The 13,575-nt window shown below is 35.9% G+C and overlaps 1 protein-coding gene across 1 annotated transcript in view; it reads left to right on the top strand.

Moving 5' to 3' along the window:
• The window catches only part of WDR60 (WD repeat domain 60), a 34,338-nt gene that overhangs the window by 15,209 nt on the left and 5,554 nt on the right, over positions 1-13,575 (top strand). Inside the window, exons 10-19 of the mRNA XM_010297258.1 lie at positions 579-774; positions 2,431-2,533; positions 5,627-5,756; positions 6,287-6,423; positions 6,759-6,840; positions 7,149-7,278; positions 8,165-8,337; positions 8,866-9,028; positions 11,771-11,884; positions 12,971-13,032. Coding sequence (XP_010295560.1) covers positions 579-774; positions 2,431-2,533; positions 5,627-5,756; positions 6,287-6,423; positions 6,759-6,840; positions 7,149-7,278; positions 8,165-8,337; positions 8,866-9,028; positions 11,771-11,884; positions 12,971-13,032 — 1,290 coding nt within the window. The remainder of the gene's footprint in view (positions 1-578; positions 775-2,430; positions 2,534-5,626; positions 5,757-6,286; positions 6,424-6,758; positions 6,841-7,148; positions 7,279-8,164; positions 8,338-8,865; positions 9,029-11,770; positions 11,885-12,970; positions 13,033-13,575) is intronic.

Here is a 13,575-nt window from a genome sequence, read left to right as displayed (position 1 = left end):
CAGTGGAGAGAAATGAGCAGGTTTAAGACTTGTTCATATCCTTTGTGTTGGGTGATTATTTTAGCATGAGATGAAATGTCTTAGTTAAGAGAATTATTAAAGTATGAGCCTCATGCATGGACTTGCAAACAGGTAAGTGTGGTAGTTTAGTAAATTTGAGCCTACCATGGAAGGGCAGCTTGAATTAAAACTACCAAATGAACAACTTCATATATTTGTGAAGCGTTTATACCACTGAACACTGTCATTTTATGTCTTTAAAGAGCACATAATTCTCCTACTAAACATACAGTTCCTACTTTAGGATATTAAAAAAAAAAAAAAAAGGAATCTATTTTGGGCACTGAGGAACACCACCTGTTGGATTGTCTTCTCTTGATTAAAATTACCGCACAATCAAAACATGCTATTTGCTTTTTATCAAACACTTATTTTAAAATACCTTTCAGTCAGGTGATTTATAGCCATCTATATGAGAATTTTATTTTGACAACATTTTATATTTTCTTAAAAAGATCTTGAAAAATATATTTATAATCCATGTTTATTAGTTATTGAAAGTCCTGTTACTTTTAAAGGATTATGAAGATGACTTTGATGATGATGAAGACAAAAGTGGTGAAGAAGGAGATGCAGAAGAAAACCTAAGAGAGATTCCATTTTCCAGAACATCAGAAATTGAAGAAATTCGTAGAGCAATTAGTGCAGAAAATGATAGAATTTGTACTTCACTGCCAAAGAAAACTGAAAATGAAAAAAAGGAACCAATCATGGGTATGTGACTAGCTACCAGTCTTTTTTTATTAAATGTATGAGTAACACATACAACTTACAAGTAAACAGGCCACTTTTTCTAGAAGTCTGCCGGAAGGCAGAAATCTGGTCCTCTGGGTGAGTCACTCAGGTTTGTGGTGAGCAGTGTAACTTTCACATTTCTAAAGAATGATTCAGAGGCATTACTAATCATTTAAAATGTGAAGTATAAAAATTTACAGACGGACATTTAATACCTCTTATTTTGGGTAAGAGGAGGATATGAGAGTCTGGATTTTGAAAAATGGAGGAGTGCTAGAACAGTTTGGGGTTTCCGGTGACATTAATTCGCCTTTTTCTTTTAAGCAAAGTTGAAGCCACTGCTTTGGGTGGCAAGGCAAGAGAAATACAGTTGCTGCTTGAATATATAGTTCTATATCACTTTTAAAATGTGGGTTTTTTTCTGAAATTGAACTATGGAATTGTTGTTTTGTGTTCAGTTGATCTGATACCTGTGAGTGCCAGATCTACTTCTTTAACAAACTACAGCTGTCGTTCCCCTTGGCACTCTCCACTCATGTGAACAACAGTATAGAATCATTGTGCAAAAGAATCTTAAACAGCTTTTAATTGTAATTCATACAAAGTTATTACAGTCACGGAAGAATAGCATGGACTTTCTGTAAGTCTTTACGGTATCAGTAGATTTTCAGTTAAGTCATTGCAAGGCAGAACCAGTATACTGTAATATGAATTTCTTCTTGCAGATTTATGCAATTATTATTATTTTTCTAATAAACAGTATGGAATCAATACAAGAATTCCATTAATGCTATAGTTCTACTGAACAAGATGGAATTCTAATACGGAATCAGATTTTTAAATTCTGAATTGTAGCACTTATTGCTTCATTGTTAATTACACAATACTGTCTGTTTTGATCTCATCTGGTTAAAACAGCTTGTTGATCATTCTGGTAATGACTTTTAGAAGTTTAAAAGCATTTTACAAGTATTATTGAAAAAGGCAGTCTTCCTCTGAGGAGGTGAAACACCATTGGTCCTGACTGGAAGTTGGATATTAAGGTCAATTAGCTACCACCTGGCCAGGAAGGGGAGTAAAATCGACATGACATCAGATATTGTAGTTGTGCCATTAACTGTGGCTTTTAAAGCAACAGTTTTCAATGTTTTGCTTATTCATCCAGTGGCATCAGTTAAGTTTGTGTTGATGAGGTTCTCCACTAGCTGTAGTGATAAATTCTTATTAGAGGTGTAACATGCACATGGTGTAGTCTGTGTGAATTTGATATGATTTTTAGAATTGGTCATAGAGCGTTTTACTGTACACAGGGGAACAGGGGACCTGCTAGTGGCAGGAGGAAGAAGGAGGCACTTTCTGCATTATAGTCTTTTAAAATAAAAATTACAATGGTCAGTCATTCTGAATTGATTAGTAAAGGACTACATAAAGTAAAAATGCTGTCCCGTTACTGAAGTTAAGAAGTGAAGCTTATTGTACTGATAACTATGCTAGAGCATATTGTGTAATGTGCAAACTAGTAACTTTTAGTAACTGTGTCATAATAAATCTATTGCTGTTTAGAATTACTGCTTTACATTTTAATGCACTGTAAAGTGTGAATTATAACACTAACAATGTTTTATAATATCACAGAAAGGCAGTACACTTCTGTCAGAAACTCTTTTTGTGGAATATTCATGGATTTTCAAATGGCAAACCAACGACAAAGTAGCCGAAGTATGGCTAGTAAGCAGAAGTAAGTGTGTTTTAAATAATCCACGCAAAATGGTGACTCACTGTCTGAGATGTAATTTTTTTCGTTATACTTGAAATATGTGAAGTTTATAAGTTTGAGGTTTTTAGAGTCAAGTATTATTTTGTAAGCTAACAGTAATTGCATCTTAAGGAAATACAATTTACAGGCTTTGCTACATGTCCTTTTATAACAGAAATTTGTCTATATATCAGTTTACATGTATAATTTTATTACAGAATGAGGTGCCAGGATTGCAATTTCTTCGTATGATTCTTCAGTCACTTAATTAGATATTGACTTGTAGTACTAAAGAGCAAGCCTTTTAGCTGCTCTCAGGGTTCTGCATAACTGTAATTTCTTGAAATAATCAAGACTCTATATGGTACATACTGTTGCAAAAATAGTATGTTCCCTTTCAGGGATAACACCAGTTGGTGTAAAAACATGCTGGTGCTGATCTAAAATTGATCTAGATTTGAGACATCTAAGACAGTTCTGTATTAAAGAAACAAATTGATGCCTGTTTCTTGTGGAACTTGCCAGGAGCTCCAGATTTATCTGAAGCACTGTATACGTATATCTATCTCTCTAATTTTCTGTCACATCAATTGGATGCATAAAGCAAGAATATTAAATTCTGTTGATAATATTAGATTCCACTGCTTCATGGCTGCACATCAGTGGCTAATCTTCACTTAAGGGAACTCTTATTGTCCAGACTGTCTAATTCACCTTGCCTAAATTTATACGCCCAAATTTTACGTGAGTTCTAGAGAGGCTTCCTCTCTGGACAGTGGAGACAGATGAGGAAATTCAGGAAGGCATCTGTCTGAAACATCTTATGAAATGTTTGTCAGCCTCTGCTGATTATGTACTATTACTGGTTATGACTATGTATATAATTTTGTGTACATGCTAACAACGTATGTAGCCTGTCAGCATAACTAACATTTTCACGGAAAGAGAAAGGGTTTGTGGCATTTAATGCTGTGGTAATACGTTGCTACCAGTAAATAGACTGAAAGCGTCCCATAAATGAGCTGTGGTACTTTGGAGTTGTAAGTATTAATATGAAGCTTATTAATTTATTTTATGGATTTGTCTGCATGTATCATTAAGATTTGTAATTAGGAAGCAACTTTCATATGCTTGAATTCGATCTGAGCAATCTGTGCCCACAATGTTTGTGAAGAGGTGGTGTATTAGGAGGTAGAATTAAAAAAATGTGGGTAAGAAAATGCAATAGATGTCATCAAGAGATGAAAAGGAGATGTGAAAATTGTCCTTATGCATAAAAAAAAAATTCAACCTAAAATACTGGAGGAGAAATTCCAGCTCGTGTTGCTCTAGTCTTTTTCCTTTTCAAAAACTGCCTTACTGAGAAGAAACTGCAACTAGAATATGCATCTGTAAGACTGTTTAGATATGGAATTGCTACAGACCCATAATTGTATCTGGATTGTATTTATATTAACTATATTTAAAAAACATGAAAGTGCAAGAAAGAGAAAGGGAGATTACAAAAATTTTCTCATTCTCAGGGAATCTGCACTACAGCAGGAGTGTGGAATTAATTTGTAAACAGACATCTGTATGTAATTCAAGCAGTTAACTCTTAAAATATCGTAACAGTTTTATGACATTAAAGTAGATAGATAGCTATGTGAATTGTGACAAAGATTGACTGTCTTTTCATTATCCACGCATCCGTACAAATGGAGTAGAAGGAGTCTCTTTTTAGTTGATCAGAGAATCACAGAATGGTAGGAGTTGGAAGGGACCTCTGAAGATCATCTGGTCCAACCCCCAATCACCTAGGGCAGGTTGCACAGGAACGTGTCCGTTCAGGTTTTGAAGGTCTCCAGAGAAGGAGACTCCACAATCTCTCTGGGCAGCCTGTTCCAGTGCTCCGTCACCCTCGCAGTAAAGAAGTTTTTCCTTATGTTGCGGTGGAACTTCCTGTGCTGCAGTTTGTGCCCATTGCCCGTCGTCTTATCACTGGGCACTACTGAAATGAGACTGGCTCCATCCTCCTGACAGCCGCCCTTCAGATATTTATTGACATTGATAAGGTCTCCTCTCAGCCTTCTCTTCTCCAGACTAAACAGCCCCAGGTCTCTCAGCCTTTCCTCATACGAGAGATGTTCCAGTCCCTTAATCATCTTTGTAGCCCTCCGTTGGGCTCTCTCCAAAAGTTCCCCGTCTCTCTTGAACTGGGGAGCCCAGACCTGGACACAACACTCCAGATGAGGCCTCACCAGTGCAGAGTAGAGGGGGAGGGTAACCTCTCTCGACCTGCTGGTCACACTCTTCTTAATGCACCCCAGGATGCCACTGGCCCTCTTGGCCACCAGGGCACATTGCTGTCCCATGGATAACTTATTGTCTACCAGGACTCCAAGGTCCTTCTCCATGGAGCTGCTTTCCAGCAGTTCAACCTCTAACCTCTACTGGTGTATGGGGTTGTTCCTCCCCAGATGATAATAAGTAACATCACATAAATATTTTAATATCACACAAATGCTTTTTACTTGTCATATTCAGTATATGAAGGTAGACTTGTTTTCCAGTTAAGAATCAAAATACATAGTTTTATTTGTGAGGAATAACAAAATAACAAAACCAGGACATCATAGATGATCTTTATATCACTTATACGTGTACATGCTTTATAAGTTAATACAATAAGATTAGGAGAATTAGCCATCATCATCCTAATTATAGGAAGAAACAGACATTCATCTGTTGCCTTACAGAACAGCACTTGAATACTTAGGCAAGATGATCGTGCTAGGCATTGACAGTTTGGGTTTAATAATAAACCACATAAGATTGCCTTTTACAATCAGTATTGCATTTTCAAATATGATAATTATCTCAGCATAACATTAAATGAGAACTCGTAAAAATATTATATGTACTTCTATTGATATATTTTTATCTGTCAATTAATTTTGGTACAGCTTCAAATCGCATAGATCAATGGATTGTTAGATCTCTGGTACTGTACAGAATCAGGTTATTTTTCCTTTGGAATACCAAATACTTGGTTTTAATCATTTTTGTGTTTCTCTCTTGTAATTCATTCTAAAGAAAACGGTATTCAGAACTTCTCCCACTAATTGATCTGGACTTCTCAGTTAGTTTTTCGTTATTGGATTTGCCTCCTGTAAATGAGTACGACATGTATATCAGGAATTTTGGTAAAATGAACACTAAGCAGGTGGGTAAAAGATATGTAGTAATATTTAAATCCTGAAAGTCTGATTCTTGTTCTGGAAAATAATTTTCCTTACAAAAGAAAGTTACTAAAGCTAATGGGACAATAAAGTAATAAATTAAAAATTTTCAGCTCTAAGCCTTAATTACTATAATGCAATGATATAAAAACTTTTGGTCAGACAGGCCATTTCCTTTCTGTGTTAGAAGAGGACTCTCTCATGTTCCTTCCCCATTTTCTAAAACACTTTCATATGTCTGTGGCTCATTGTCCCAAGTACGCTGGGATAAGTGTTTACACATCATGTAAGACATTCTGTATTTTTGCAGTAGGTCTGGCACTCTTGTGTGTAATGTGGTAAAATGTGCATGCACAAAATAGTGATACTGTGTCAGTATGCTTAGGTCTGAATTTACAAACAGAAGAGGTTGAACACATGAGTTTTAAAATGACTGTTTAAGTTCTATTTAGTTATGTGCTGTCCTTCTTAGCTCTATCACCCCTATATTGACCACTTTATCTTTCTACTTTAGGCATATGTTCAGTGTAATGAGGACAATCTTGAGAGAGACATTCAGACTGAGGAAGTTGAGACACTGGAGAAATGGACACAGCATCCAGGAGAAAGTGTCCTTGTATCTGGAGGTGAAGAACACTTTAATTTATGGATGTATGCATGTAAACTTTCTCTTTTGTACCCATTAATTGTCAGAATTTGTAATGTGGCAGATTGGTAGTAAGCTGCTACCTATCTGAATTTCCTTGTGGAGGGGATGGAGAATAAGTGGCAGAAATAGTTTCTTCCTTCTGGGTTGCTGTTTCTCTTGGCAGCAGGTATGATTCCCCAGCAGATCTTGTTCTTCAGTACTGTTACTTCTGCTGAAGAGAAGTTGGTTCCTGCCACTCCTCTTGCTTAAAAATTAAATTGTTCTTAGGGTTTTCTTAATTGATCCCTTTTTGAAGCTTGAAGTTTGGTTTTCTTTTTTTCTTAGGTCCCATAAACAGCCAGGATATGTCCGTGAACGGAGCTCTAACACCTAAAATTGATTCACAAAGATTAGCAAATTTCCTCCGGTCTGCTTGCCAGGTACACTTATGTACTTAATATCCCTTATGAGTTGTGTACATAAATATACAGTGTGATAGATCACTTACAGTACTTGTTCTGACTAATTTAAATAAATTATTTTAATACTTATTATCTCTCTGCAACGGAGTGGAACCAGAGCTGTGCAACTTTTATGTCTGTAAAGCTGTATTTGCAAAGATATAAAATTAACAAGAGAGTTGATAAAGGTTTATTAAATCAATCCACATACTTTAGAAAGCTACAAATAACAAAGCTGAAAGATAAGATGACCCTTTTATTTCTATAAATGTAATTATGTTTGAAAGGTGATTGCTGTTTTGATAGAGGAAGATCAAGTTGCAACACAACCCAGGTGGAAACTAAGATCTCGACAAACCAGTCTGTCTATTAGTGATAGCTGTTTCCAGTTAAATACTAACCAGCCATTCCTCCATGGTAAGGGAACTTTATTCTACACCTTTTAGTATACAGTGAGAACTGTTCTTCCTTATGCAAAATACCATGCTCTTTGTCATGAAGTGCAAACAGCACATATCAGGATATATCAATGATGTAAAGCCCACTTCTCTCTTAGGTGTGCTAATCTTGATGTAACGCTGTGCAGATTGGTTTCACATAGGGAACATAAGAGCATCCTAGCTGCTGTGAAACCAGAAATATAGCCAGTGATTAGCATGATATAGGGGTGCCCTGCATGTAATTTTTTGCCCCTGTTTTCAAGGGCCATCCCAAGGGGTATAATTTCATTTAGGCCCTTCATGCTGATAGTAGGACTAAAGTTGCAAATAAAGCAAGATTCTTGAACAGGGAGAACATAGCCTGATATATTTGAACTGCAGTTGTATCTTCCCATATAAATAGTACATGTTCAGATGAAAAGAAAAATGAACAATAAAGCCTCTGTAATTGTGTTAGGAAGACCTATTATAACACAAAGCCATATGTATTCTAACATGAACACATGAGATGAACTAGAAAAAGCCTGGCCTGTGCTGTTTCCTGTTTGAGACTTAGCTTAATTTTCGGTATATATACTGATGTCAGATCAGATTGGCTTGCTTATACCCAGAATAATTATTCTGTTAACTTCCTGGCTCTCACCCTTTTCACTTTCTTCTCTACTTCTAATTTTTTTGATTCCTTCTCTAGTCCCTCTTTTTTTCTTGTATAGCATCGAAAGCAACCCTCTGTTAATAGAAATAATCTTCATAATTACGTCTTAGCTTCTTTGGTTGTTGCTGTAGCAGCTAAATATGCTTTTTCATCTGCAATGAATTTTTTATTTATTGCTTTTATTTCTTGATTTTTTTTAATGGTTTAGACCGAAAAATATCCTACCTATATGTCTCTCAAGTTCAGAGGCAGACACTACTTTCTGTTCATGGATTACCTGAAAAGGCAGGTGTTGGTCTACTGAACAGAAAGAGCATCATATGCGTTTGGAACATCTGGCAGCCCTCCAGTCCTCAGAAGGTTTTAATATGTGACTCAGAGGTATGTTTTAATAACATTGTGTGTTTGCCCATTGAATAGAAGGCTTTATTATGTATATTTTGTTTTCATGTCTTGCTGCAAGCTATGTCAGCTTTTGAGAAACACATTTGAGCCTAGTGACCACTATTCTCATTCCATTTTGTGCTCCAGTACTAGAATGTAGTAATGGTCATGGTGTTTTGTTTTTTAAATTTTGACTTCATTTCATGGTTGAAGAGTGAATGGAAGTAAAACAACTGGTTCAGATGTTGTCAGGACTTCTCCCTACCCATCACTATCATACAGTTGAATCACCCCCTTCAGCTTTCTGGCAGTAGATGCAGATTACACAGCAATTGTCTTGAAAAAGGAAGGCCTACTGAAAAGTCTTGTATCCTACTTCCCTTTTAAATAAATTGTCCTTATACTGCAAGCACCTTTAATCTGTCTTTTCTGGATTTGCATGTGTAGGAAGAGCAAACATATTTCAGGCTTATCAAATCATTGACCTGTGTCATATCAACCATGCATATTTTTACTGCTTAACAGGTGGTATGTTGCTGCTTTAGTCCCAATAAAACAACGTTCGTTTTTGCTGGAACAATAGATGGTTCATTGCTGGTGTGGGATCTTCGAGAAGACTCAAGAATGCACCCTCATGTGATCATCAGTGAAACTGGCTGGACAGTTAGAGTTCCAACATTTTCCACTGGTTAGTATCTATGCGTTCCGATCAGTCATTTTGTGGGCAGTGAAACAATTCCATTACTAATTCTTCTAAGAGCGCTCTTTCTCAGCAGCCTAGTTTAGCCAGTTCAGTGATTATATTTAGTCTAGTAAAAATTGCCAATCAGTAATAGCTATAAGAAATGTAAGCAAGCTAAATATGCATCAGTGAGAATAGAGAGGTGGGCCAGATGTAGAACCTAAGGACCACTGTAATATTAAAATGGACTACTCAACTACTACCTCATCTGAAATTATTAGCTTAGCCAATTTTCGTCATGTTATCTCCCTTAATATAATCTAAATTTCTTTTTTATCTCCACCTAAACACACATATTAAGATGTATTTTAAAAAAATTGAAGTAATTTAAGACTGAAAAACACAGTTTTTCAAATGTCATTTAAAGGTTGCAGTCTGTACAAATTGTTGCCTAAGTCTTGACGTTTCTATAAGGTTCCCTGCAAGATACGTATCCAAGTGTATACATGCACAACCTCTGTTAGCATCAGTGCAGTGCTACTCTGTGGGATCTAGAGAGCTATTCATCTCATCCTAATGTAGATATCTGTATCTGGTTAGCTGGATTGATTGTATTGATTAGATTTAATTCACTTACAGATACTATACGGCTGTCTTATATGTAGATACCATCTTAATTGTCTTAATCTTTAGTCTGAATCTCACCCTTAGGCATTTCTGAAATTCTGCTTATGTAACTTTATCACTTCTGGATTCCATGTAGATACATTAAAAGTTGAGTTAGGATTGTGGTTTTTTATTTCCAATTTATCCATTATTGTAGCAATATAAGATCTAGGAATTTCTCATATTTTCATTACATATACAACTGTCTTTTTATGATACTATTGTTTCAGCATATATGGGGATCATATCATTGGAACCAAGTAGTGTATGAAGGCTAAATGTCAGGGGTGCTCTATATAATGGGATAAGTTGAATTCTTTCATAGTCAGTAGTCAGTTACTTTTAGTCCTTTGTTGAAGGGATTCTGAGGCTGTCACTAAATATTGGGGCCCAAAAGCTCTCTGGTTCGATATCTCTAGAAATGTTTCAACTGCATGTTGGAGCAAAACCTGGATATACGTTTTCTATCATCCAGCTTGTCACATGAGCAAAATCTTTAGCACTGGGGCCAAGCGGGAGCTATAGCATGCTCTTTCCAGGTTCTTAATGGCAGAGAAGCACAGCAACAAAAATTAATGTGGAAATAATCTGTTGCATTATTTAGATATGGCCTAAATTATATTGCGTACATACTGGGAAGCCAGAAAAAAGTTTACTTTTTAAAAGTGCTTGTGGGTGACCTCCTTTCATCCTTTGACATTTTCTTGTCATTGCATTTCTCTTTTTTCACACATCTGATCCCTTAAAGTATGATCAAATTAACATAGACTTTTGTAAATTTTCTTATAATCCACGGATGACAAATTCAAAAGTTACAGAAGTTTATTTAGGTCATATAAGTGACATACTAGGAAAACCAATCTGAAGTACTTCACTCTGCATTTAAATTGGTATAGGAGATCCTTAAAATTTCATGTATCTGATGGAAATGAATGGATCTTTATGCTTATTACCAACGTAGTCATTGCAAATTTAAATAGTAGAGCAAGTCATCAGTCTTACTGATGTTTTCATTGTGTGTAGTTGTATGTTCAGAGATTGGGAAGGAGGTGTATATACCAGCAGTTTGACTTGTGAGTTGTCTCAATGCTAATTGTAAATTGGTGCCATTTTTTTGGCACTGCATTGTACCCTAGAGTGAAAAATAACACAGAGCAATATTTTTGCAAATAATCGTATCACTGCAAAGTAAGTGCTTCTTCACATATTTTTCCTTTTTTTTTGTGTGCAGTGCCACCATTTAACTTACACTGAGGTATTATTTTTCATAAAAACCCACCACACACATGCACAAAATCCTCTTTTGTTCACAAGTGTATCTAATTGCAGTAGCTATGTAAAAGTAAACATTAGTTGGTTGTTGATGGACTTTTAATTTTTTTAGTAGATCTAAGATGCCTGGTCTTGTGTTGCACAATGGGCTAGTAGTCAATTGTATGTATATAGTTTCATGTAGTTGCTTATATAAGCAAGCAGATTTTAATGCTGTATACTTAGGAAGCTTTATGCCTTTACGTTCAGTGTACAGAGTAAGTCCAGAAATCAGGAGTATTTGACAAAGAATGCATATTTAAGTTGTTCTAGCTACACATATATTTAAAAATGTTATTAAAGGGTAAATACATATTTTCTTGTGGTGAATTGTTTGTTTCAGGATAGTTACTTTCATATTAAGAATATTTTTTCTTCAATATTGTCTTCTGTAGTAAGCAGTGATTTATTTCTACCTCTGTTGTTTATGGAGCTTGAAATTAATGTAATTCTTTTCATGGTAACACTGAAATAGCAGATTTTAATGAAATGTCTGGTACAGTGGCATAAATGGTGCAGCAGTCATTTGGAAAATGAGAAATAAATACAAATGGTGAAATATTGATTTATCTAGTAGTTTTTTGTTGATTTGGGAAGCAGTTTGCAGAATTCTATTTGAGACTTTTACAAAGTAATTCTTTACGAAGTTCATTTTTTGCCATTCTTTCTTTGTAATCATCATTCTCCTATAAGCTGAAAAGTGATTATGGTTTTGTGGTTGTCTTTGTTGAAAATAATATAGTGTTTAACTTTCATTATCCTTAATTACAGACGGCATTCTAAACTCAGTAAACCATACCTCTCCTATACTAGCAGTGGAACCTGTCTCAACCTCTTTCTACACTGATCAGAATTATGGGCTTTCAAGCCTCTCTTATCAGGAGGGTATGTAAGCTGCTCTTCAAAGCGTCAATCCATCTGAATCTTTCTTTATGTATCTAGTAAAATAAATATGTAATAGCCAAAATCCAGCTTATCATTCTATTCTGCCTCTTAAGTTGTCTATACTATCAGTTGCATACAACATTTATGTTTATTTTCTGCTCTCATTTTTATGTTATGTTCATTCAGTGCAGCTTCACATCAGGTGTGGGTGCATGCTTGTTATAATGTCTGTTTTCAAGACAGTGTTTTGTTCTTCCATGATAAAACAAGTTGTCATTCAAAAACTGCCTTTAGAGAAGTCTTAGTACTTCTATAATGTCCAAAAAAACCCCGATCTGAATCAGTAGAACAACTTGCTTATATCTGAAAGCACTTAAAATGTGTGACTGTACTTGGTGGTTCATCCTGTACCTTTTGCCTAATTTTTTTATGACCAACCTTTGCAAAGAAACTTTAATCCTCATGCCCCCAGATTCTCAGGCAGTGTACTAGAGGAAACATTATTACTTCCGTTCAAGATTTGCACTTTGAAATCCATAGTAGTCCAAAGAAATGTCCTGCATGTTGCAAGCTTTACAAGATTTCATCGACTGCACTTTATGTTCTGTTCCAAAGTCCATGCAGAATCCAGACATTTTAAAAGAAGCAGGCAGAGATCATCTGCCTTTCTGGTAGGACAAACTGAACATACTAGAATAGACAGAGATACATCTCTCTGAATAGACTCTTTCAGTTGGAAGAGACCTACAACGATCATCTAATCCAACTGCCTGACCAGTTTGGGGCTGACCAAAAGTTGAAGCGTGTTGTTAAGGGCATTGTCCAAATGCCTCAAACACTGACAGGCTCGGGTCATCCACCATCTCTCTAGAAAGCCTGTTCCAGTGTTTGACCACCCTCTCGGTAAAGAAAGTTTCATGCCTTTTTCTTCTTTGGTAGAATGAGGGCACTTTCCCTTTTTATGCATCTGAGAGCATCATAGAAGTTTCAGAGAACGTATTAACGTGGGAAATGTTTCAAATCCTTTGATATTGCTCAGAATCAAGGTCAGTGTATGAATATAAATTGTTTCTATTCCTTCTATAGAAATGTCAGGCTCTCCATTTCAGATCGCTTCAATGGATGAAAATGGAATCCTCAATATGTGGGTGAGTAATATATGTTTGAAAAGAGAGAGTATCATGTGTTGGAATAACAGAATACTTCTTCAAATATAGCAACCCAAATTCAGGATTTCTGATGAGAATTTCCTCCCTGAAAACTACAGCAACACTAGCCATTCTGTTGGAATTCTCCTCAAAGTTTTTGGCCTGACTCCCTAATGCCGTGATGTAATCCTTAGGCAAAACTATTGACAGGTACATGAATTCATGAAAACAGGCAATCAGTAGTTCTGTTTCATAGGAATACGTTTACATATTTCTGTTAACTGAATGATAGACCTCAGTCCTCTTTCACCCACCTACTTTATTTTATTTGAATCACGGTGGTGTGAGAGACTGTACTGCATGTATGTGAGAAATTACATTCGTAATTTATATAAAATAAGTGTTCAAGAGGCAAAATGTGAAAATCGGTGGATAAGATTACCCTGCCTAAAATATGACAGTCACATAAGCACCAGGTCTGTTGCTCTTAATTACTGTCCTGATAACTATTCTATTAGATGTTTTCAGTCATCTTCTGATGCA

Source organism: Phaethon lepturus, unplaced genomic scaffold (genome assembly GCF_000687285.1).
Source record: "Phaethon lepturus isolate BGI_N335 unplaced genomic scaffold, ASM68728v1 scaffold19091, whole genome shotgun sequence".
In the NCBI taxonomy this organism is placed as follows: Eukaryota; Metazoa; Chordata; class Aves; order Phaethontiformes; family Phaethontidae; genus Phaethon; species Phaethon lepturus.
The sequence above is the reverse complement of the archived record's forward strand: the minus strand, read 5'-3'. Positions and strand labels throughout refer to the sequence as shown.